This window comes from Pleurodeles waltl, chromosome 7 (genome assembly GCF_031143425.1).
Source record: "Pleurodeles waltl isolate 20211129_DDA chromosome 7, aPleWal1.hap1.20221129, whole genome shotgun sequence".
NCBI classification, from domain to species: Eukaryota; Metazoa; Chordata; class Amphibia; order Caudata; family Salamandridae; genus Pleurodeles; species Pleurodeles waltl.
Genome location: NC_090446.1, coordinates 53218936 through 53245346, shown reverse-complemented (window position 1 = coordinate 53245346; position 26411 = coordinate 53218936). Strand labels below are relative to the sequence as shown.

The 26411-nt window shown below is 43.3% G+C and overlaps 1 protein-coding gene across 1 annotated transcript in view; it reads left to right on the top strand.

The window, feature by feature from the left end:
* LOC138246797 (killer cell lectin-like receptor subfamily B member 1B allele A) overlaps nt 1-26411 on the top strand; it is a 204395-nt gene that overhangs the window by 122156 nt on the left and 55828 nt on the right. Inside the window, exon 2 of the mRNA XM_069201559.1 lies at nt 14719-14823. Coding sequence (XP_069057660.1) covers nt 14781-14823 — 43 coding nt within the window. The 5' untranslated portion in view covers nt 14719-14780. The remainder of the gene's footprint in view (nt 1-14718; nt 14824-26411) is intronic.

Below are 26411 nucleotides of genomic sequence, written 5' to 3'. Positions count from 1 at the left end.
GGCAGGTCACAGGTCAGCACAGCAGCAGCAGTCCAAGGTGGGTCCTGGTGAGTCCTATTCAGCAGCCTCCTGTGTCCAGTTCCAAGTAAGTCTCTTCAAGTCTAAATTGTGGGGAAAAGTCCCCTTTACTTATGCTCAGCTCTGCAAAGCATTTTCAATGAGGAGGAGAGGTGGTTTCAACCAGTTAGAACTAGTTCTAGGAGTGTCCCCTCTCTCCTCCAGCACAGGCTCCAAACATCAGCTGGGGGGAAACAACCCTATTGTGCCAGGCTACGGCACAGCCTTTACAAATGCAGGTGTGCCCCGCTTCTCCCTTCTCTCAGTCCAGGAAAACCATTCAATATGGAGATGCACCTCTGTGACACCTCCACCCTCCCTGTGTTCAGGCTGTCTGAAAAGTATGCACAAAGCCAAGCTGTCACTCTGCCCAGACATGACATGGAGGCAAGCTGCAAAACACCAGAGCCATAAGCCCAGAGAAATGCTCACTTTCTAGAAGTGGCATTTCTGTAATGATAGTAACAAATCCACCTACACCAGTAAGCAGCATTTCTCACTACCATTACAACCATACCAAACATGCCTAGCGCTACCCCTCATAAATCAGACAATACCCCTTACACATGAGGCAGGGCATTTCCAATAAAATGCTATGAGAAGGCAGCACTCACAGCAGTGAGAAACCAAATAGGCTGTTTGTCACTACCAGGACAGGCCCCATTACTAGACACATGTCCTTCCTTCTACATGCATTGCACCCTGCCCATAGTTCTAGCTAGGGCCTACCTTAGGGGTGGCTTACATGTTGTAAAAGGGGAGTTCTGGGCCTGACAAGTAAATATAGATGCCAGGTCCCTGTGGCAGAAAACTGCGCACACAGGCCCTGCGCCAGCAGGCCCGAGACAGGTTTGAAAGGCTACTTCAGAGGGTGGCGCAAGCAGCACTGCAGGCTCACTAGTAGAATTTAATTTACAGGCCCAGAGTATAGAGATACCACTTTACAAGGGACTTATAGGTAAATTAAATATGCAAGTAGGTATAAGCCAATCATACCAAGTTTACAAGGGAGAGCACATGCACTTTAGCACTGATTAGCAGTGGTAAAGAGCTCAGAGTCATAATGTCAGGCAAAAAGGGTCAGAAAAATAAGGAGGAAAAAGGCAAAACGTTTGGGGAATGACCCTGTTAAAGGGCTAGGTCCAACACCCTTGCCTGACTGATAGTGTCCAGGCTCACTCAAAGGTCTGTTCTACAGAATGCACAGTCACTCATAGGTATGTTCTAGTGAATACTCAATCAGAGGTCTGTTCTAGAGAATACACAATCTCTCAGAGCTCTGTTCTGTAGAATACACAATCACCCAGATCTCTGCTCTATAGAAAACACAAACGCTCAGAGGTCCCTTCTAGAGAATAAACATTCACTCAGAGCTCTGTTCTAAAGAATACAACTCACTCAGAGCTCTGCTATATAGAATACACAATCACTCAAAGCTCTGACCTAAAGAATACACAATCACTCAGATCTCTGTTCAGTGGACTACACAACCACTCAGAGCTCTGTTCTGTAGAATACACAATAAACTCAGAGGTCTGTTCTAGAGAATACACAATCACTCAGAGCTCTGCTCTGTAGAAACAACAGAAACAACAATCACTCAGAGCTCAGTCTTAGAGAGTACACAATAACTCAGAGCTCTGTCCTAGAGAATACTCAGTTACTCAGAGCTCAGTTCTATAGAATACAGAATCGTCCAGAGCTCTGTTCTATAAAAAAAAAACACAATCACTCAGGGCTCCACTCTATAGAATACACAATCACTCAGAGCTCTGTCCTAGAGAATACATAATCACTCAGAGCTCTGTCCTAGTGAATACACAATCACTCAAAGCTCTGTTCTAGTTAATATTCAATCACTCAGAGCTCTCTTCCTGAGAATTGACAATCACTCAAAGCTCTGTCCTAGAGAATACACAATCAAACAGAGGTCTGTTCTATAAAATACACAATCACTAAGAGCTCTACTCTATATAATACACAATCACCCAGAAGTTGTTCTAGCTATTCTTGTGAATACTTAATCTGGTCTATCGAATGCACAATCATTCAAAGGTCTTTTCTAGAGAATACACAATCACTCAGAGCTCTGTTCTGGAGAATACACAATCAATTAGAGCTCTGCTCTATAGAATACACAATCATTCAAAGGTCTATTCTAGAGAATACACATTTACTCAGAGCTCTGTCTTAGAGAATACACAATCACTCAGAGCTCTGTTCTGGAGAATACACAATCACTCAGAGCTCTGCTCTATAGAATACACAACCACCCAGAGCTCTGTTCTATAGAATACACAACCACCAAGAGCTCTGTTCTATAGAATACACAACCACCCAGAGCTCTGTTCTATAGAATACACAACCACCCAGAGCTCTGTTCTTTAGAATACACAGCCACTCAGAGCTCTATTCTATAGAATACACAACCACTCAGAGCTCTATTCTATAGTATACACAATCACCCAGAACTCAGCTTCCTATTAATATCTGAAAGAAGACAGACACCTGCTCTGGAGAAAATCAGGGAACCTCACATCATTGCTTTTCATAATACATAGATGCACTGAGTTCTGTGTCAAAAAACCCAGAATCACTAAGAACATTACTTCTAAAGACACCAGTCCTTAAGTGCCCCATTCCTAAAAAAACATTAATTCAGTCGGTGTTTTGATGTTGCTACGGTGCACTCAAGCTTCCAATGCACAGCGATATTTATAGTCCCCTAGCGCCACCTTGTGCCACATTAGCATAATTATTTATGACATTAATGTGACCCAATGATGCTAAAATCCCCATGCCGTATTCACAGGATGGCGCAATGCATGTGCCCTGTAACCCTTTGCGCTATATTATACCTGCGCCAGGCATAATGTATGCAAAGGGGCTGTTCTCCCCATTAGGGGAGCCGGAAAAATGGTGTAAGGAAATCTAAAGGGGGCTTCCATTCATTAGAATGGCGCCCTGTGTGTCCTGCAGGAGTAGCGCCAATATTTTTGCGCTACTCCTGCAGAGACCATCAATATCATAATGTGAAATTACGTTATTGCTCCCTACCCTGCGCCATGGTGCGCTGTATTTTAAAAACTGCGCACACATGATGGTGGTAGGGGGGCGCTAAGGGGTGCAGGGAAAGTGGCACAGCACTCGGTGCAGCGGCACTTTCCATAAATCTGCCTCTCTGTTTTTTTATATAGGCCATGTTATATATTATAATCAATACATCTAACACGTCCAATGATTTCAGGTTAGGTTCATAGAATATTAAACATGTGGCTCCTGTGAACAGCAAAAGCTAACTCACAGATTCATCCACTCAGAGCTCTATCTAAGATAGGGCTCCTAAGAATGGTCAGGTGTGTTGGGAGGGCATTCCCGAGCCGTGGGCCGAGGGTGGAAAGATTTCTAGACACAAGTAGGTTCTGGGGGTTGGCATCAAGGGACTTAATTCATCTTTTTCCACCTCTGTTGCTGCTGGCCTCCGCTCCTTACACTGTCATTGGTTTTGCGTATTCCACACAGCCCCTGCTCAGCAGACACCTCAGCAGTCTCGCACTATTGCCCCTCAGGCGGGTTTGGTACCAGACTACACCATGGACAGGCTTTAGGACGGGAGCAGATCCCTTTTACTGGGTAGAGCAGCCGATCTCAGCAGGCCTCTTACCAACCTTGGAAACTCTTCAATCCCTGCTTCTCAGCTTATAAAATGCAGGAATTTATTACAACTTGTTTATATATAGTTAATACTGTGGCTTTCCTGTGTGTAACTCAGCGGTGGGTGGTGACTCGTGAAGTTTGTGGGGTGCAAACGTTGTGTATAACTAGAGGGCGTTCTGGGTGTCTCGCCCTTCTGAAGTGTTTGAAAACAGAAGTGGCCAACCGTGCATTTTAAAGCATATTTATGTGAAAGGAAGAATTTTCACAAAGGATTTGTAGATTGTGTAGCCTTGTTCTTAAGAGCTTTGTTTTCAAGTAATTGAGCTGTGATTTTTTTTCCTCGTGGCATTTTAGCAAATGTACTGTGAACACGAGTCTGCACCAGTACAGACCTCTCAGAATGGTGAAGTGCTTTGATTTTTACAAAATAAAGATTGTAACTAGTGAATGGTAAGGCATGGCAATCCTTCTCTCTGGTGCAAGTGAGGGAGCGTAGCTCTTATATCCAAAATTAACATGAAATGTATATGACCTAATGCATAATAATGTTGCATAGAGAATGTATTAAAGTGTTATGCTAAATGTGCGCTTGAAATGTGCCCACGGGGAGTGGCCGTCAATATATACAATGAATAATGAAATTGACTAATGATGAAATAATGATACGTTAATGTATGATTTTACACTAATATTAAGAGTTATATGTTAAAGGCTTGCTAATAAATCACTAGGCCGTAGTAAGCATGAGTCGAGGCCTAGCTGCCCGGTCTCATATTAAATGTGTTTTTCTAACGTGCAGTGTGCTGACTTGCTGAAGGACATGTACTTGTACTTTTCCAGAAGTTAGAAGATGAGTGTAACCGTAGTAGATCCGCTCTCATGAAATTCGACTCTCTCAAGGAGACATTTTTGCTGAATGCAACAGTGTAGACTCGTTACAGGTGCAAGGTTGCCTGAACCGGTACAGACAATGGAACCAGTGACTAGGGATGCGAGAGGACCACAAGAGTATGAAATCACACCGGACATTCTACCCGCTGGAGACATCAATCACAAGAACCAATAAACTACGTGAGAACTGTTATGAGGTGACAATTTTGATGGTTTGACTGGAGAATCATTGGATGGAGATAGTGGGGTGTCAACCCTTCCCAATTAAAAATGAGGGGACTGCGCAACAGAAAAGGGATAAAAACCTTTGACACGAGGAGCCATTAGGAGATGCCATTGCAAACTTTTGCTATGACCCAGACACTTTGCCACTCTGCCTAAAACTTTGCTGTTTGACTCTTCAAACTATCCTTACCCTTACCTTGCCCATTCTGTACTTCTCCCTATGAGGGAAGTGTCCCTTTTTACCCCGTCTTGCTGAATTCCCTGGCTGATGGCGAATCAACTGATATCCTGAGGATGAAGACTGACTCTGTATGCTGACCCGTTATGGAGGGTAACTATATGATGATGAAATTGTAATTGTCTGTTTGCCTTTCCTTTCTAGGTACCAACTGCTTCTTATGACGGAGACCCTAGTTAGATGTTTTTCGAAATTTTTGTTACCAAATTGTTTTGCATGAAGCCCAACATGCCAATGCTAATTTGAAGCTAGTTAAAGGGGTTCACTAAACGGACGCAAATAGACAAATGACTGAATCAATGCTTTGTTGAACAACGTGCTAATGATACTCTGCTAAGGTTAATCCATGTTGACGTCGTGGTATGTTCTAATGTTCATGATCTTTGCTTTGATGAAATCTTATTTGAGTTGCCATATTATGACAATGTTGATGTGTTTCATGGTTCTGAGACTAATAAACTTACTAGTAGAATTGTAATCAATAGGGAATAAACATCACAAAATCGTACTAAACTGGTGTGGTTATTCATGACTGAAAGGTCATGGTGGGTTCCGAGTCTTATTGATAATGTTATTGACTTGTTGATTGACATATTGATCCGTTATCTCGTCCTAAGGTGTCTTCAATCAGAGTCAAAAGATTTGTTGGCCTAAAACGAGTCCCAGAGTGAATAAATTAGCTAGATTGGGACGAGTTATCACAATGCGACCTGTTTTTTTTTTCTTAGGTCCAGTCTCATCTTTCACTCAACTTTGAGCCATACAATCCAATGGCATTTGATTATATAATAGTAATAATAATATGGCATATGTGTGAGGAGACTGCCTGCTACAATAATTTACAAAATGCAAAGAAAGGGTGGGAAAAATGTAAATACTTTGCGCACCATGGCGGAAGTTAGGGGACTAGCATCAGACTTTTTTACACTAGTCCAGAGCTTTGCAGGATTAACATAACAAATGTTGATGCTCATCCTGCAAAGCCCATTGAGGCCCATTGTAAACAATGGTGTGCCTCCTCTCAACACCTGCACTGAGCAGGGGTTAAAAGTGCCAAACAAAATGACGCAAACAAATCTCTTAGATTTATTTGCGCCATTTGTTTTGCCCCCCCCGAAAGGGGAGTGCCCCCTTTGCATACATCATACCTTGTGCAGGCATAATGTAGCACAAAGGGTTAGAAATTGGCGCAAAATGTTGCAGTGCATTGCACCACTTTGTAAGTATGGCACAGCAATTTTGGCCTTGTTGGGCCACATTAAAGTAAAAATATAATGACTCTAATGTTGAGCAAGGAGGCGCTAGGAGATCTTAACCATGCCCCTTTGTTTTGCTTTGGAGCATGGTATGCCTAAAAAGAGGTATGTTGCGAGCAGACATTGTCTGTGTGGACCGGAAGTGCTGTCACTTCTGACTGCAGCCCCCACTGAACCTCTTCTCTGCTGCGGTCAGGCAGGAGGCGGGAGTGGTATAAGCTGTGTCTGGGGAGGTGGGGTAGCCAATCCTGAAGATAACACTCTGAAGATGCTGCTTTCAAATATCGCTTCGACTTCTGGTATCTTTCTGCTGCTAGTTGTGTGTTTTACACAATGTACATTTGTTGACATCTATGTAAAAGCGCTCTGACGTGGTCCGCTCTTTTAAACCTTGGTAGTGTTTTTTTGTGAAGCGCAAGGAACTCCTGCCTACATGCTATATCTTTGCACATTAGTGATTTCACCTCATTCTCTCACTTGTGCGCGTCATATTATGGGGTTTTACACACAATGTTGTCACATTGATCACATTTCCATTCTCATATTCCATAGTTGGCCAGTTTTGGGGGAAAGCTGTGTATGTGACCATCAGTGCCACTGGGGCTTCCGGAAGCACTGGCCTGTCGCGGGCCCATCCCCTTGAGGTTTTTTTTTTTCTGGAGCAATTTTGACTGAAAAGAAAGTATGTGCGGTCTGTTGGTAGAAAAGCCAAATTCGGAGGAAACTCTGCCTGGCTGTCTCCCTGTCACCCTCTGCCAGGTCCCTGCAGGAGGAAGTCAGCGGTTGGGGCGGGGCATCTATGTGTGTGTGGTGAGGGGCTGGGGCTAGTCTTTTAATATTCAGCTTTTGCAGTAGCAGTAGCTAAGGATGCCTAAAAGTGAAGCCTCCAGGAATCTGTGCTCCTGAATCACTGTGATGGGTTAGATGGGTTTATCGCCATGTGCACTGGGTGTCACAGAGAAAGTGCCCCCGATTATAGTGAATACACCGCCGTCAGGGCAGCCACATAGACACGCTGCCCTAGGGACGGTGCATTCAAATGAAATTCAGAACGCCTTATTTAAAGTTGCTCCATGTTTCACAGTGCAATCAGCAGCTGCCTGCACTTTGAGAAGGTTTAGAGATGCTGTTGCAGGAAGTGCAATGACTGACTGCCCCTGCCTGCAAGGGAACGTCTGGGAGGACCAGGGACTTGCCCCCCCCTTCTTTAAGAGGTGCACTGAAAGTGCACCCTCTTTTTGTGGCGCACTGTCAGTGCATCTCCTAAATGCATGTCTGCCTCTCAGCCCCTGTTCATAATACGGCGCGAGAGCAGAGGAAAATGGATTCCCTCATTTGCAAGGGGTGAGGACCCCATACAACGTCCTCTTTAGATAGGGCTGGCACTACATGTGTGCTAGCGATATCAGTATTACAGAAGGGGGCTGCACAAGCATCTGCGGCCCCTTCTGTAATACCAAAGTGCCCTGAGGGCGTACAAAGCAAGCGTATATGGCCATTTCACCCCGGTGTACTCTCTGGAATACGGCCCAAGGTGTTTTACCTTAAAAGTATGTATGTTGGTCTCCACAACTCATCCTCTTTTAGCCTCATCCACCTCCGCCATCTGACAGCATCCATGACATGTAACAGGTTTACATCTTCAGGTCAGGTTTGGCAGTCTGTGCTCTTCCTGTACTTTTTGGGATTTTCCCCTGTTTGCTACTCACTTGGGGGTGCTTCGCTTATCATCTCCTAACACTTCATAGGGCTACAGTAACTCAGGGTGTGTTAGACTTGACAGCCCTAGCGAAGTCTTCCCTCAAACCTTTTGCATGCTCGCCTCACATTTTTGCTATTCTTTTTGTTGGCACTGACACTCTGAGTACTTTACCACTGCCAACCAGGGCTCAGTTGCATGCGTTTCACCCCTAAAATATGATTAGATTGACATATCCACAATTGGCACATTTAATTTACCTATAAGGCACTCATACAGTGCACTGCAGGTGCTCAGGGCCTCTAAATAAAATACTAATAGTGAGCCTGCAGCACTAATTGTGCCACACAGACACGTAGCATTTGTACATGTCTGAGGCCTGCCACTGCAGAGCATGTGTGTGCAGTTTGCACTGCCATGTCGACTTGGCATTTAAAACCCCTTGCCAAGCCTTCAACTCCTCTTTTAATACATATGTCACCCTCAAGGTAGGGCCATGGTAGCCCATAGGACAGGGCACCATGTAACTAAAAAGCAAGGACATGCACTTTTAAGTTTTGCATGTCCTGGTTGTGAAAAACTCCCAAACTTGTTTTTCACTACAGAGAGGTCTACCTCTCCCTTATAAGGTATTGCTAATTAAAATTTTAAGATGTCATTCATAATTGACAGAAGACAGAGTTATTATGTTTAGTACCTATGGAGTGGTAACAATACCTCCTATCCTCTTTAATTGTAAAGTTGGATTTGTAGGTACCATTCTGAAAATACCACTTTTAGAACGTTGGACATTTTCCTGCTCTTAGCCAATTTGGTATCTGCTGCCTGTCTCTAATCACTGACTGGGCTAGGGGACAGTTCACTATGTATATTCCCTCCCGACAGGCCCACACAAAGGAAGGCTGGGTGTGACTTCATGCATCTTCCTAGGAGAAGGGAGGAAGGAGCCAGGCGCAGCCTCACCCCTACACCTGAATAGGCTGTGCTCTGTCCACACACACAGGGCTGCATACTCCTCGCGGCAGAAAGAAAGAATCTGTGCGCATTTAAAAGATCCTTCTTTGAAGTCATGTCCACTTCAAGAACAAAACTGAGTTTAAGTACTGGACCTCTGACCCTACCAACTCAGTACACTTCAGGACAGGAAACCAACTTGCCATGATGAAAAATGCAATGCTAAGGACTGCCACACTGCTGAATTGCTGCTCTGGAAAACTGCTCCCTTGCTGTGCATTCTACTGCCTGCTGCTCTCGCTGACTGGGCTTTCATCGCTTTACCAGGAGTGATTCCAAGGAATAGATGATTAGCCTCCTATTCTTCAAAAACTGAGGGACATCAAAGTCTTTCACACTGCTCCTGGCCTGGTTCAATGGAAGTGAACCCAGGTGCTTGCTCCAGAGGAACCAATGCATCCTTTGCTGCTAGAGCAGAATCAATGTGTCACCACTGTTGCGGGAACAGAACCAGTGCATTGCACTTGGAATCCTGCAACTCCATCAGAACCACTGCTTCAGAACAGCAGCATCACCACCACAACTGCGGGGAATGATCAATGCATCCCCTTGACTGGATGGAGAAACTCAGCACATCGGCTTCAGAACTAATGCATCCCAGGACAGGTGATTCGCACTCGGAATCAATGCATGGCCATCGTTGCATGGAGAAAACCAACACATCTACTTGTCTGCGGGATCAACACTAACGCGTCACTGGTCTAAAAACCTGCATCTCATTGTTTGCGATCAGGATTAAGGTACATTTGCTCAGCATGGCTTACGTGGGTCCTGTCAAGGTACTGCACTTTAGTCAGCCCTGAACTCTGCAGAACCATTAACTCAGTACAGGCATGTAGCTGGCTTACTTGTGCTCTGAATATGGGCCTGCAAACAGGATACATGCAACTGATATTCTCCACTCCCCTTGTACACAATGCCATCACTGATGTTGGCCATGAGGGAAAAAAGCTATGCTATCATTTCACCATTGAAGAAATGCAATAAAAAAGTATAAAGCCACAGAGTGATTGGTCAAGTACTTCATCATCCCTCCCATAGTTGCCTTGAAAGTGTGGCCCTGGTGAAGGGCTTCTTCGCCCAAAACAATCCAAGCTTTTCTCTTATGCTTTTTATACTTAAATCTGCATTGGAGCAAAGCAAGGATTGGTTAGGACAGGTGAGTTCATCGCTCCACAGAAGAACATGGGTGTGTGCTGTGTCCCCCTGCTCCCTTACAAAGTGCTAGTTCAAGGTCTGAAGTGCTCATGTTGGCTTGGCCACAGTCAGAAACCTGTCCAGCCAGGCATGGGCACTAGACTTCAGTTTATGCAACTTGACAGCAATGCCAATCACCCTGATTGGCCAACCCTCTCTTCTTTGTAAACCTGCCCCAGCAGCCTACAACATTAACTTAGGGAGCGAGCAGGACTGAAGTGTTCATGTTGGCTTGGCCACAGTGAGAAACCTGTCCAGCCAGGCATGGGCACTTGACTTCAGCTAATGCAACTTGACAGCAATGCCAATCACCCTGATTGGACAACCCTTTCTTCTTTGTAAACCTGCCCCAGCACCCTACAACATTAACCTCGAGAGCGAGCAGGACTTAATTCTTATATTATTATGTATCTTGCACTGGTGCCTCACTGGGGGGGGGGGGTTATAATACCTCCATGTCCTAGACGAGGGGCCACCCCTCCCACAACCATATGTGTTCATATTATCAAATATGAAGGTACTAAATTAATTGACCCCAAAAGGATGAAATGGTGAGTTGGCTTTGCCAAGTGTGAGATTTGTGATCAGAGGAGTAAACAGATTTTAGCCATGACTGCTCATTTGGCTGAACTATGTCAGCAGTTAAATATCATAAATATGTGCTGATTAGCAGGTGGTGATTCTGCCGCTAGTCCCCTCACTACAGCCATGAAGCACCATATTTTAAATACGGCACACACATGGTGGCATTAGAGAGGCGCTGAGGGGCAAAAGAAAAGGGGTGCTTCACTGGGTGCAGCACCACTTTTCTTAAATATGCCCCATGGTGTCTTGAAACAATTCTGAACCACTGGATACGCCAAAGTGAGGCGCCTGTAACATGGGAGACCAAATTGAGTTGAGAATGCATTTAAGTATTGCAACTCTGCAGCTGGCATGAGTTGATGATACTCTGACCTGAGGTCCATCTTCTAAAACCAACAGTAACTTGTGAACTCACTCAAGATGTCATTAACTGTTAGGGTCTCTCCCTCTTGATGGCTGCGTTAGGGAGGCAAATATACACACATCCTTACTACACCTGGCTGCTTCTGTTTTTGAGTCACCACAATTGGGGGCACTCACAGAGTGGGATCTCTCACCTGTTTAATGTTGTCACCTGGCTTCAACTTCAACTCCTTCTCCCCTTTGGGCATGAGTTGGAAGGCCGCTGGTGATGATGTAGTGCTATTGGCTGAATAGACCAGTTTATGTGAATCCATACATCATATCTTTCAAGCATCATATTCCATGAAACAGTGTTTGGGATACTTCCAACCTCAAGCCTTTCCTAACATGGATCTGTTCAGCACAAACTGTTTATTGTTTTTGCAGTCTGACCACAAAGCACCATGCCCTAGTTTTCTTTGAGGCCATGTATTTTGGAAGTAGTAGAGTGCCCCTCATGGCTGATGTCTGCTGCAAACAAACCTGCTAGCACAAGGTGTTCAATGTTGCCATTTGAATACCTCACACAAGGATTGCCCAGAATTTTGGCTTTTTTCTATAATCTCAAACACTTCCTGTGCCACAATGTTGATAGACACCTCAGTATCAATAACAGCTGGTAGGATCTGCCCTTCACTTACACCTGACATTCCAGGGTGGTCCTCACTGAGTGTAGAACAGCTTTACAGTCTAAACGATATATAAGAGTGTCTTCTAGCCCATCGTCATTCATGTTATCATGTTCTGGTGTGTCGGGTGTGGGTTCTAATGCACTCACTGCCTTCTTTGTGTTGATCTGTGACATCAGAGACATCTTGGTGTAGTGATTCAGTTTACTGTACAATAAACCCTTCTTGCCCATCCAGGGCTCTCCCGTGTGTAGGAAGCGAATGTTGCAACATCTGCATGACCGGCGGGGTGGCTGTACCTTTTGTTTTTCACTTTTTCCTGTTGCAAGCCCCATAGACACTTGGTTGATTGGTTATGTCTAAATCAACTTCTGCAGTGCTGCTTCCATATGGGTAGCCATGACTTTGAAGAGTTCTTTGGAGTGTCCTAATGTAAGGATGTCCATCATGGATTTTCCTGTGTATAGTAGTATTTGTACATTTATTTTTCCTGATGCACAGCCCTGTATGAACTGGGCTCTTATTTTGCCCATCTAGTCTGGGTGAGTACATGTCCTGGCCATTTCACTGAGTTATATTTTTTTCTGTGTGTGCATGTGTGTAAAAAGAACCCAATCATTCATTGTGTTCTGATTTGGCAAGTCGCAGTAGAAAGCACTTGTTATCAGGGTTGGCCATCGGTATAAAATAGTTGTTAAGGGATATATTTAATGTAGCAAATGTGAAAGGTGGTCTGTCCTCTGCAACCTTTCTAGAGCTGTAGGAGATTTTCTCATCTGCTAGGTAAAGCAACATGGGCTTCTTCCAGTCTTCAATTGCTATGGCTGCAAAGTACATCTCTAATCGCTTGAACTACAGTTTCCATCTTGGGGTCGGTGCAGATGTGGCCCAGTCAAGATAAATGGCTCAAAGGCTGGGATGGATGCCAAGCACCAGTGGATAAACCTATCCTTTGTGAGCCTTTGGAATGAGCTCTGGCCTCATCCCTACAAAAGTGTGGTCTTTCACAATTGATATGGCAGCTACCATCCCTGGGAAGGCACTGCACCAGCAGCATGGCTATGGTAGGTGTGGCCCGCAAGTGTTCACAGTCTGAGCTCCTGATTATGAACTTGGCGGTGGGGATTACTCCATCCTAAATTTGACAGGTATCCAGCCCGCCGCACTACAAGTTTCATTATATCCTATGAAACTTTTGGTGGATGGGAAATCCATCACATTTGGGATAGAGTAATCCCCTCCGCCAAGGTCATAATCAGGCACTGAGTTTGCCAGAGTCAGAGGTCTGCAATGGTGGCCTCTAAGACGTGAGCACTGTTTTGCTGAGCAAGGCTAGTGAGTTCTCATGTCAAGAGGGCTAGCTGATGTCTTCCAGTTTATTATACCACCTGGAACTGACATGAGCAGGGTGTTGTTCCTTTCATGGTGCCAGCTGCAAGGAGGACGTGAAGTGCAGCATAGATAAATGCCTCACAGCAGGGCCGTGCTCAAGCATGCACTTGGCAAGTCACCCATGTTGTCTTCTGTCATTGGCCTTCCATAGGGCGACCGCTAGGACTGCCACCATGAGTCAGGGTCAAACTCCATAAGTGGGCCAGCCACCAAGGGGATCCTGAAAACCAGCTGAGAAGTCCAAGTTTTGGCACATACGTAAGAGCAGCACTGCAGATCACCGACGTAGTTTAGGTGAACACTATTCCTTCTGCCTCCTGGCCATTCTGTTATGTCGCAGTCTAAGGCTGCTGGTGTAAATAATAACTCAGGTGCTGTCACTGCAGGCACTATATTGCCCTAGTGCAAGCTGACTGCACATTATTATTTTAATGATGTAATTGCAGATCATACTATCACTTTCTGCTCCGTGGGTGTGTCTCAATGAAAACACCCTTCACTGTTCCAATATTGGTAATGCCCAAACCCACAGTAGAGGGCCATCCGAACAGTAGAAACACATAATAATATATCTGCCCAAAGCTAAAAAAAACAGCTCAGTGTTCTAAACCCAACAGATGACAAGCTGAGAAGGTCAAATGATTGTGTTACTTTTTTGCACCTTTATCAATTGAAAATCTAGGAAAATTGGCTTTAGTGAACTCCTTTATGGTTTCTACCATGTTAACACAAGGCTGGTATCTATTCAAATGACAATCAGAACAGAATACACAGATGCACAGAGAAGGAAGTTTAAAGTACAAAAGGTTTACTGCCAAAACACTCACTAACAAAAATGTGCAAAACTACATCAATAATTATTTTATTTACCCTGTGATTAGAGAGCTCTTGAAATTGTTTCCCAGGCAAAGGCTGACTGCATTACTTGTCGAACTTTGTGGAGTGAAAGCGTGATACACACAACTTGCAATGCTGTTTTGGTTATATATGCCAATTTGCCCAAATAGTACCATCCAACCCAGAAGTAAGGTCTAAGTATTGTTTCTGGTCTCAAAACTGGCCAAGAAATGTAGAGTCTTGATGGACCATTTGGTAGATATCAATTGGCATATTAATGTATTTTTCTGCGTATCCTGAGAAAAATGTTCACATTCGCTTAGATTAGAACCTGGGTCAATGGAATGAAGAATACATGGTTCCTGCAGTTCCTTTGAGTATAGTTTCTTTAGACCTGTGAAATACATGAGCATAAACTAATTTTAAGACGTATTTGGTAGTGCGGAATTGGCCTTCATTGGCAACTGGGCAGATAAGGGTAAGTGGTAATACATGTGTGATAAACCGGTGAGCTTTCCAACATCTCTGACTGTACCTGGAGTTCTCCAGATCTTTATTCTCTGAGTATGTAACCATAATGGTTGTAATTGTGCATCCCTGTGGATTCTTAATGGAATATTTCCTCATTTAATTTTGCAGCTGACCTACAGGGACCCTGTTTCCACAGACCTGCTCCATGGATTCTCTTGCTGGCAGTCCTAATGGTCCTACTAGTCCTGGCTGTTGTGGGATCTGGCGTTTGGAGTAAGTGAATAATTTCACAGAAATATAGCATGGAAAATCAAGGAGAATTTTGTAGCTGAATAGATAAATAATAGCAGAAATAGCCTCAAGATTATCAAATAATGTAATACCAATTATCAGGAGCAGAAGGAGAGGTTAATGTAAAATCAGGTTCAGACCTATGTAGCCCTGTCTCAGTCACCACAAATGCATTATCAACCCACCCTAGAGACCCAAAACACACCAACACACACACATGCAGGCACCCACATGCACCCACATACATATGCATACAAGTGCACATGTGTATGCACATGCACAATCACACGTGCATGCACGTGCATACACAGACACGTTTATACACACATGCAAGCCCCTCCCATCATTCAATGTAGATCTATATTCCATATGTATCCTAGAACATATATTTCCTGATAAGTATCCCAACAACTGTCTTTTCTAGGTAGAAGGTTCCTCCTATGCTGTAGGGACTGCAGGGGCCTGTGTTACACCGCTGCACCAATCATTGACTTGCATTGATCTGTGTGACATTAAATAACAACCTTCCAGATAATGTATATTGATAGCAAAAAAACAATTATGCACCCTCCACTGCCAATTTATTCAATCCAGTGTCCAGAGCTGCAGTTTTGAAATGCGACACAGCTCTGCAAACAGCGTTTACTATTGCACCAGCATCATGTAATAGGTAATCATTGGTAAAGGCAATAGATTTGCCCTTTTATTAGCAATAATGTGAAACAAAGAGGAAAAAATAAAATATGGCCACCTAAACATTTTCACCATATTCTTGCACTAAACATTTTTTTATTTAAAAACAGTCCCTAATGTGGCTGTAACTTTTTAAATATAAGCCTTTTCAGCTGTGGCATGCATTTTATTACTGTTATTATTTGTGAAGGAGACAAGAATACATCACCAGCTAACCAAGCACTCACACCATAGACAGTCATACCATTGGCAGCTAAAATGCTACACTGTCCTCAAAACACTTGAAAAAACAAACTTAGCACTTAGAACCAGATTGATCATTGATGTGAAATACAGTATTTTGAAGTGGATGTGAACAAGATGCAGTCACTCAAAGAGAATGGATCCAGTGGGCAAAGCTGGCCTCACCCGCTGCTCCATACTGCATGCTGTTGTGATAACCTGGTGAGAATGCTACGGCTGTCTCAGAAGCCAGTCTTAAAACAAACCAGCATTGTCAAAACCAGAAACTCTGGTATTGCTTGCCAGCCTTTTGGTTTTGTCAGTGCTTCAATTGCTATGTTTTTTTCGAAAAATTTCTTTTTGGGGGAGATGCCAGTTCCTCACCAGTATAAAAGCAAGTAAATACAAATATGTTTTGGTCTTAAAAACCTTAATTCCCATAGAAGTACATGGTACTGATGTGCTCTTTGTGAAAGAGCAGAATTCCATTACTCACAGTGAAGTTAAATAATGACTGAAATGGTCACACCCATTGTATTGTATTGTAATAGCATTTATATAGCGCTTACTACCCCTGACAATGCATCGATGCGCTTTTCGGTGAGTAGCATGCTACTCCGGAACCCAAGAGGAATTAATGGTTGATTAGTAGAGGGAAATATGAGTTCAGTTTTAGTATTTTTATGAGTTAATTTAGGCAGAGGATAATTGAGTGTATTAGTTGGATTGATTAGAGTAATGGAGGGATAGAGGAGGGGAGAATCCAGAAGTGTTAATTGGGAGTTTATAGTAATAGGATGAGGCTTGGGATGAGTAAAGGAGAGATGGAGGAGGGAAGAGTCTGTGGAAAGGGTTAGGATCATTTTAGCAGGAGGGGTTTTGGATGAGTCAAAGGTGAGATAAATAAGGGAGATAATTTAGTAGGGTTGTTTGGGAGATCATGGTAGTAAACTGAGGATTTGGTGAGCTAGATGTGGAAGAGGAGAGAAGAGCTTAGGCAGAGTTATTTTTGGAGATAAAAGTAGTAGAATGGGTTGGGGATGAGTCAAAGTGAGGATGGAGGAGAGATTGATAGATAGATGTCATGTGGTGATGGGTAGACAAAGTAAAGCTTACAAGAAATAAAATGTATATTATCATCATTTATTTATAATTTTATATATATATCTATATCTATCTATATATATCTATATATCTATATGCTTTTTTAATTATTATTTAATTTTTCTTAAATTTATTTATTCATTATTATTATTATTTTTTACTTTAATTTACTTATTTATTATTTTAATTTTATTTATAGATTTCATTTTATTTATTTTTATTTATACACACACTTATACACACATATGTATATATATTTTCACATACCTGTACATATTTAATCATGAGAAAATATACATTTGTTAAACTGGTTTAAAGAGCATGTGTTTAATTTAATGTATTGTTATGATATAGTAGCAATACATATTTCCTAAAGAACTATACATATCTAGAATATACAAATATTCAGAATAAAAATATTTATCAACACAGGTATATGCAGTCCATTGTTGTTTGAATATGGTGGTCATGAAGGAAATAACCAGCTCTTGAGTAGTCTTCTGAAGACAAGATAGTTATCCGTGGATATTTGGGGGAAATTAATTCCCTAGTTTGGGTGCTTGAATGGAAAAGGATGTACCACCTATAGTCTTTTTCTTGTACGGTGGTGTTCTAAGGCGGGGTTAGAATCCATAGGAGACATATTTCAGAACAGACAACTGTTACCCTTGGAGGCACTCAGCACACACCACAACTACCCTAAGCCCAATTACAGGCATTCAAAGTGCTGCTCCACACACTACACACTTTATGACATGTTCATTGAGGGAACCACCCAGCCAAGAAATACTACAATACATTTACATCATGGGAGTGGGCAGTCGGTTACTGTACAGAGCATCTGTGGAGAGACACACACACACACACACACACATTATAGAGAACAAGACGTGGACCTACCGCACATGTTTTGGACATATATTGCACACTCCCACTTTTGGGCAATAACCTGCAAAGCTGGGACATCTGCACATTAGGGTTATTTAAACGCTAGAAAAAGCATTATGGTTTGGTCCATTTCCTGGATCAACCCCTTTTAATAGCCAAATGTGCCCAAATGTGCCTTTGGGAAGCCAGTGAGGGATGGCAACAGATGGTAAAGGCTAAAGGCATCCACAATTGCTCCTGAAGCCTTTAATGGGATGAGCTAACAACTCTTTTTGTATCTAACACCAAGGATGACAGGTATCAACTGTAAAGCCGCACTCATGCATTACTGGCAAACCATGAAGCAATGCTCTTCCCCATGACGCCCTTCTGGCAAGCAGTGATCGTCGGCTACCATGTCAATTAAAGGGCCCTTTAGCATTAATGTTTCTCCATTCACCTTGTCTAGTTCCTCTTGGGCTATATGTTACTCATTATTTCTTGAATATAACTAATCCTGCTAATGGATGCCTGAGAACCGTTTTCACCTTTGCCCGAAAGCAAACCACACATGTGGCCTATGCCTAGCACACGCTTGGTCAAGGACACTCTTTTCCACCTCTGTGGTCACCAAGTTGTTCTCCCCTTCCTTTGTTAGAATTGTACATCTCTTCCTCGTTATTTTCTTTCTTTTATAAAAATCTGACTACTCTCATACAGTGCATTAGACAGCACAGCAATCCTGAGCACTAAGAACGTGTGCGTATCAACAACTACACCACTGCGCATGTTACTATCCCTCACTGTCAGACTCTCTTGCCTATTGCTATGTGCTATATTGATGAAATGAGCTATGATGTATTGAAACTGTGTTGAGCAGTTAAAATGTTTAATAAAATATATTAAAAAAAGGCTACAAAAAAGAGCTACATTTGTTTCAATGGCCAATCAGCTAGTATATTGACAAAACCAATGCATATCAGAAGTGTGACACACAATGGCTCACTGTAAGCATGTCAACATGTCTGTAATAATCTCAAGGTGTGTGCAACCTTCCTTGGCAGGGATAAATTGCCAATTTCAAGATGGCAGGCATCTGAGGCTTTGGTCACATGTACACATGGGTGAATTGTTGTTTAGGTTGTGTAGTTTGGTGAATTCAGGGATCTCTGTACTTCTCGTAAAAGTTCCAAGTTCCCAAAGTTTACCATATGATGCATAATTAACATTGACCAAGTTCTTGCATTCTGCTGTCTCATCTATAATGGACAACATATCAGGCCTTAGGTCTTTCTTTGGCCCTGTTGATATACCTTTATCTTCATTCTAGGGAAGTACCAGTGTCATTAGTGACTCGCCTAAACAAGTTTTGTGGGGCAGCCAAGTGCAAGTCCCCTCCCTGCGTGGCAGCAGGAAAATTCACTCTGTGCCACAGGATTGCATTTTCTCACATTCATTCCTTTCAAAACTTTGCTAGCTTCACATTTCATGAACATGCCAACTCTTTTGTTTTTGAAATCAGAAAGAGATTAGACTTCACAGCCACAGGGATAGGCGGCAATAGTTCTGGGGGACAACACACTCACTATATTTTAACGTTGTATTTTTCTTATGGGGGCTGTACACACACTTTAGTTATTTATTTTAAGGCAGTGGTCACTCGTTTGTAACAGACCATTTTTAACTGCACTGTGCATTGTACGCCAAGTTCAGGAGCAGTTAGTACGTCCTACAACAAGTCCATCTTTCTGGAGCTTCCTAGGATTGTTTAGACAAATAGTCAAGCTAAACCTCGGGTGTTTGTTCAATGACAGTAACTGCTTATGTTACTCAGACTTAGGCACTCATTACAAGTGGCTTGAAAAAATCTTCGGTATTCCTTTCGCACTCAGAAATGTGCACGAGCTGGTGAACCGATAATTCTGGGTTTGGGGAGCACAACTGGGATCACATGAGTTTGGAAATAAGACGTGGGACCCGGATTTACCATGTGAATTCCGAATGTTTTTCCCTGGTATCCCTCCATGAGACTTTGCCTACTGTTTACAATATCACTGAGTAGTATTCGTGCGGTACTCATTACCCTGATGGCACAGAAGTATTGTTACCACCTGTCAGGATTATAGGGCCGATAGGGTGAGGCCATCAGTCTCTGTACTGATAAACTTTTCATTTCCAAAGTAAAAGAAAGCTGCGTGTGCAGTGGATGCAAAGTAAACATATCTTACTGTGACAATAGCCGCATGGGTAGGTAGCTGGACATTTTCTGTGCATACTGCAATCTAATGCTCAGGTTAGAAAAACCTCCTCTTTTTCAATTGCCAGAATTAGAAATACAAGTGTCCATAGCAAGACTCTTCTATGATGTTAACTGGTGCTCCACAATGCAGCAGGCCAGGGCCATCCTTAGACTTCATTTTTCCAACCAATGTAACTCGGTGTTGGTATCAGTTATGATTGTTTGACTTGCAGAGGCGTCGGGGGGGGGGGGGGGGGGGGGGGGGGGATTGAGCAGTGGATCACATGCGGCTCGTGTTGTATGTTAGGACGTGCATACATCTAATGCTGATTTACCTTTTGTGAAGATTAACAAACGTTATTCCTGTTGTGGTGGGTTCGAGGCTCCAGTGACCGGATACATTTTTATCTACCACTTGTGCCTCAAGGGCGGGCAAAGTCCGAGCTCTCGCCCTGTTTGCATCGGCGCCTCAGGGCGGCTGTTCCCAGCAGCGACAGTGCCAGCCTGCCCGTTTCCGATATGCGGGAGGAGACCAACACTTCTCAGAATCCATCACGGGAAAGATAAAACAATGAAGATCAGAAACTCGGGAAGGAGCAGCAAATGTTCAAACGAGGCAAAGGTTCGGCTCTGAACCATCCCAGACTGGATGGAGCGGAAGCCTCAGACCACCCAGAATCAGGGCCAAGAAAAAAGGCAAAAACTGGAAGGACAAAAAAATCCCCAGGCTGTATACTGTATTATGAGGATGAACAGTGTGCCTGACACACCAACAGGCAAATGGACGTAGAAGACACTCTGAAAGGCCCCATACAAAATATATGCTATATATACCATGAGTAAAATCAAAACTTGACAGACCCTAAAACAACGATGCACACATACATACATACATACAGAGTCTTTGAGTTAGCCATCTTCCCCGACTCTTCTGTTCAGCTGTCATCCACATGTGTAACGCACCCTCCACAGCACACAGCCAGGGCAAGGGGTGAGCCCACTTTGGCCATTACCCCTCCTGCACTGTGAGTTGTGGTATTTTGCTTGATCATAGGGTGAATATGTACTTAAAAGCCAGTAGTTCTGCCCAACAAGCAGTGCCCTTGAGTTCCACAGCTGGTGGTGCCACATCTGGTGAGCCAATACTTTACTGCACCATGCTTTTTACCTTTCCATTCTTTATTCATTTTTTCTCGTCTGAAGTCTTCCTTAAGTGTTTAAAATATATCTTCATGTCAGAGGGTTACTATGCCTCTTGTAGGTACATCTGTCTTCGAGGTGACACCCATAATTTTCTTTTCAAAAGATTTGCATTTTTTATTTGCATGCCTCAGTGTTTAGGCAGTGTCACTTTTATCATGTCACACACACCTCTGCACCATAGTCTGGCATAGGTTGTGTTACTAGAAGTTTACCATTCCAGTACAAAATACTATGCTTATGCTAACTTTAAAACTTTGTGTTCTTTGGGTGATTGCTGGTCAGTGCAGCAGACATGCAATGTGTGCAAAAGTAGGGGAAATAATAATATTTCTTCTCATTAACACCAAAATCAAGGAGGTGTTATATTTTTGCCAGAAGCCCTTAATTGTATCAATTTTAGTAGACAGGGTTTTGGGTCAAAAACCATTGGTGATAGCCTGTGGAAATGCCCATGTACCACTCATGGCACCCCTCAATACAAAGTAGTGCAAAGCACCTTTTGCTTTACTTTATGGACTACTCTCCAGTGCAAAACAATCTGCCCTGAAAAGCAATTACTTTAGCAAGACTTTGTACCAATGTGTGCCACTTTGCATGACATAAATCTGTGCGTACATTGTATGAGGACATTGTGTAGCGAGTTCAGTCGAGTTTCCAGGACTTGCTGTGTCAATTCTATTAATTAAGCAGGCACAACTCAAATGAAAGCACACAAGTGGTTATATGGTATCTTCCTTACATGGAGTGACATGCCAACCCTGTTCAAGAACAAATATTCAACAATTGGTGTTTGACTGTTCAACCTACGCTTCATGGACGTGTCCTCCTTTAATGCTAAAACCAACTAGCCTCCCTCTGCTGGCAAATGTTACTGAAAAGGCTTGTTTGTCAACTGCAGAATATCTGTGATTCAAGATCTAGTTTTAGCAAGGCTCTGTGGTAGGGACAGAAGAACTAGTGCATCTGATGCCCTTTACCTTTGACCTTTTTTCAATAGCGCCAAAAGTCTACACGTGACAGTACGCTACAGTCAACTGTACTGAGACATTTCACCAATGGTTATCAACTCATTAACCCCTTCGCTGCCAGGCCTTTTCCCCCTCCTGTGCCGAGCCTTTTTTTGGCTATTTGGGGCAGTTCGCGCTTAGGCCCTCATAACTTTTTGTTCACATAAGCTACCCATGCCAAATTTGCGTCCTTTTTTTCCAACATTCTAGGGATTCTAGAGGTACCCAGACTTTGTGGGTTCCCCACGAGGAGGCCAAGAAATTAGCCAAAATACAGTGAAAATTTCGTTTTTTTCAAAAAAATGGGAAAAAGGGGCTGCAGAAGACTTGTGTTTTTTTCCCTGAAAATGGCATCAACAAAGGGTTTGTGGTGCTAAAATCACCAGCTCCCCAGCTTACAGGAACAGGCAGACTTGAATCAGAAAACCTAACTTTTCAACACAATTTTGGCATTTTACTGGGACATACCGCATTTTTAAAATTTTTTGTTCTTTCAGCCTCCTTCCAGTCAGTGACAGAAATGGGCATGAAATCAATGCTGGATCCCAGAAACCGAAACATTTCTGAAAAGTAGAAAAAATTCAGAATTCAGCAAAGGGTAATTTGTGTAGATCCTCCAAGGGTTTCCTACAGAAAATAACAACTGGAAAAAAAAATATTGAAATTGAGTTGAAAAAAACTGAAGTTTTTCTCTACTTTCTACTCTGTAACTTTTTCCTGCACTGTCAGATTTTTTAAAGCAATATACTGTTACGTCTGCTGGGCGCTTCTGGTAGCGGGGATATATACTGTAGGGCTTGTAGGTTAATCAAGAACTCTAGGTACCCAGAGACAATAAATAACCTGCACCCTGCAGTGGGTTTTCATTCTATACCGGGTATACAGCAATTAATTTGCTGAAATATAAGGAGTAAAAAATAGCTATCATGAAAACCTTTGTATTTCCAAAATGGGCACAAGATAAGGTGTTGAGGAGCAGTGGTTATTTCAACATCTCTGAATTCCGGGGTGCCCATACTAGCATGTGAATTACAGGGCATTTCTCAAATAGACGTCTTTTTTACACACTCTCTTATATTTGGAAGGAAAAAATGTAGAGAAAGACAGAGGGCAATAACACTTGTTTTGCTATTCTATGTTTCCCCAAGTGTCCCGATAAAAATGATACCTCACTTGTGTGGGTAGGCCTAGCGCCCAATAAAGGAAATGGCTCAAAACACAACATTGACACATCACATTTTTTCACAGAAAACAGAGGTGTTTTTTGCAAAGTGCCTACCTGTGGATTTTGGCCTCTAGCTCAGCCGGCCCCAGGTGGGGCAGAAATGGCCTAAAATAAATTTGCCCCCCAACCCCTCCCGGGGAGCGACCCTTGCCTACGGGGTCGCTCCCCTTGCATGACGGCACAAAAAAAAAAATCCCTGGTGCCTACTGGTTTCTGCCCCCCCTTGGGGACAGATTGACCTAAAATCAGCCGATCTGCCCCCAAACCGGGAGGAAATGGCCTAAATACAATTTGCCCCTCCAGGGGAGCGACCCTTGCCTAAGGGGTCGCTCCCCATCTCTAAAAAAACAAACAAACCAAAAAAAAAAAAAAAAAAACAATTAGCCCTGGCACCTAGAGGTTTCTGCCCCCCCCGCCGGGGGCAGATTGGCCTAATAACAATAGGCTGATCTGCCCCAGGGGGGCAGAAATGGCCTAAAATAAATTTGTCCCCCAACCCCCCCAGGGAGCGACCCTTGCCTACGGGGTCGCTCCCCTTGCAAGACGGCGCAAAAAAAAAGATCCCTGGTGCCTAGTGGTTTCTGCCCCCCTTGGGGGCAGATTGACCTAAAATCGGCTGATCTGCCCCCAAAGCAGGCAGAAATGGCCTAAATACAATTTGCCCCTCCAGGGGAGCGACCCTTGCCTAAGGGGTCGCTCCCCATCTGTAAAACAACAACAAAAAATCCCCGGAGCCTAGTGGTTTCTGCCCCCCTTGGGGGCAGATCGGCCTAATTAAAATAGGCTGATCTGCCCCCCTGGGGGGCAGAAATGGCCTAAAATAAATTTGCCCCCCAGGGGAACAACCCTTGCCTAAGGGGTCGCTCCCCTTACGTGAAATTCACGAACCAAAAAAAAAAACTCCCTGGTGTCTAGTGGTTTCTGTCCCCCTTGGGGGCAGATTGGCCTCATAAAAATTTGGCCAATCTGCCTCCATGGGGGGCAGAAATGGCCTAAATATAGTTTACCCCCTATGGGAGTGACCCTTGACTAAGGGGTCGCTCCCCACCTCTAAAAGAAAAAAGAAAACAAAAACAAAACAATTTCTTTTTTTTTTGCCCAGTGCCTAGAGCTTTCTGCCCACCCCCCCCCCCCCCCCGGGCAGAAATGGCCTTAAAAAATGCTCCCCCTGAGAGCGACCCTTGCCCAAGGGATTGCTCCCTCACGCCAGTTTCATTAAAAAAAATAAATCCCTGGTGTCTAGTGGGCGTTTCAAAAGCCGGATTGCTTTGCAATCCGGCTTTTGAAATGCAGAGAGAGACTTCAGAGGGAAGGAAATAACTTTCCTTCCCCTTGAAGCCTCTCTCGGCCTCCCCCACGTGATCCGAATAGAAATGCTTTGCATTTCTCTTCCGACGCTTCCAGCGCGATGGGAGGAGGCCCTGTGACAATCAGTGCGCGATCACGCGCTGACGTCCCGGGGGGTGAGGGGAGGTTGGGGGTGGAAGGGGGAGGGCTTCCCCTACCATCCCTGCCTTGGGGGGGTAGGGGGGAACCCCTCTGAGCTCTGTGCCCAGGACGTAATAGTTACGTCCTGGGCACAGCAGCACTGTGCCTCAGGACGTAACCCTTACGTCCTGGGCACAGAAGGGGTTAAAGTAAGCCTTGGATTGATGTCCACTCAACCTTGCCATGGAAACACTATTATTGGGTGATGGAAAACTTCACTGGCAGCCTGGCAGCAAAGGGCACTTTGGGCTGCTAGTATGCAGCGTGTGATGGTGGAAACCAGAGTGCCTTACGATTAAGGTTAGCAGAAGACTTTGGGTCACCGAGGGTGTAATGATCCACTGCTTGGCTTTGTTTAACAAATATTTATTTTAAGATGTGTAGTTTAATTGACTCAAAGGAAGTGCATCAGTACTACAACTCCCACGATGCATTCTCTGGTTAGAGTGAACCTCAGGAGTGGAGCTCTATGACCTTGGGAACATGGAGCCATCTGGTACACTTATTTTCTGTGGTCCATGCAGTGATATACATGCCCGTAATCTGTGTATATATTGTTATCAGAGAGGCAGACGGGGGGGAAACAAAGTAATTATGAATAAGGAAGAATATGACAATGAGATTCTTAGTCAACTGTGTAACGTCTGATGTTACCTAGAACTTAGTTACAATTCTATGTTTGAAGTGTCTAAATTGGGGAATACTAAATTGAAATACTAGAATGATTCAGGATTGCTCAATTTTGATGAATACTACTGCATGTTTTCACATCACCCGAGATATCCATGCATGTATACACCGCCAAAAATACATACAAATTTGCCTTTTCCTCCCAGCGGACCAAGTATTTCTGCCATTGGTGGACCAACAAAGAGAATATCTGAATTTGAAGATTTATTTTACCTTCCTTAGTTTCCAAATTACCATCCTACATACATAACATAAAGCATAATCTGAACCTGGTACATGATGTAATATGGGACTATGGCATGTTGTTTTTTACTATGGACACTTTATCATTATATAGTAGCATTATACATGAATACCACATTAATGCAGTATGGCATTTGTTTAACGGAAGGCCCATTGAACTTTCCGAACATACTGAAATGCTTCTTACTATGTCACGATGAATTCTAGAAAACAATATTTATCTAATCAATGGAACATGGTAAAAACTGTTTCGTAGGTTATCAATGAGTTCTAGATTTACGCTCTCTTGTTCGAATTGCTTTATGTGGTGACTTGAGGAGGTGCACATCTGGGGCTCATAATATTTTTTACTGGGGACGTTACAGTGATGATTGCTTTATGATTTCGACTGGCTATTGTGAGTGACTTGACCTTTTTATAAAATAATAACTTAAGTCAAATGAATACAATTTATCATTCACATATGAATATAGTGATGAGAAAAGTGTGTTCTTGGATTTACAATTATATATCAGGAATGGTCTTCACATAGCAAAATGTATAGGAAAAAGATAGCTGGTAATACCCTTCTACACGCATCAAGTGAACA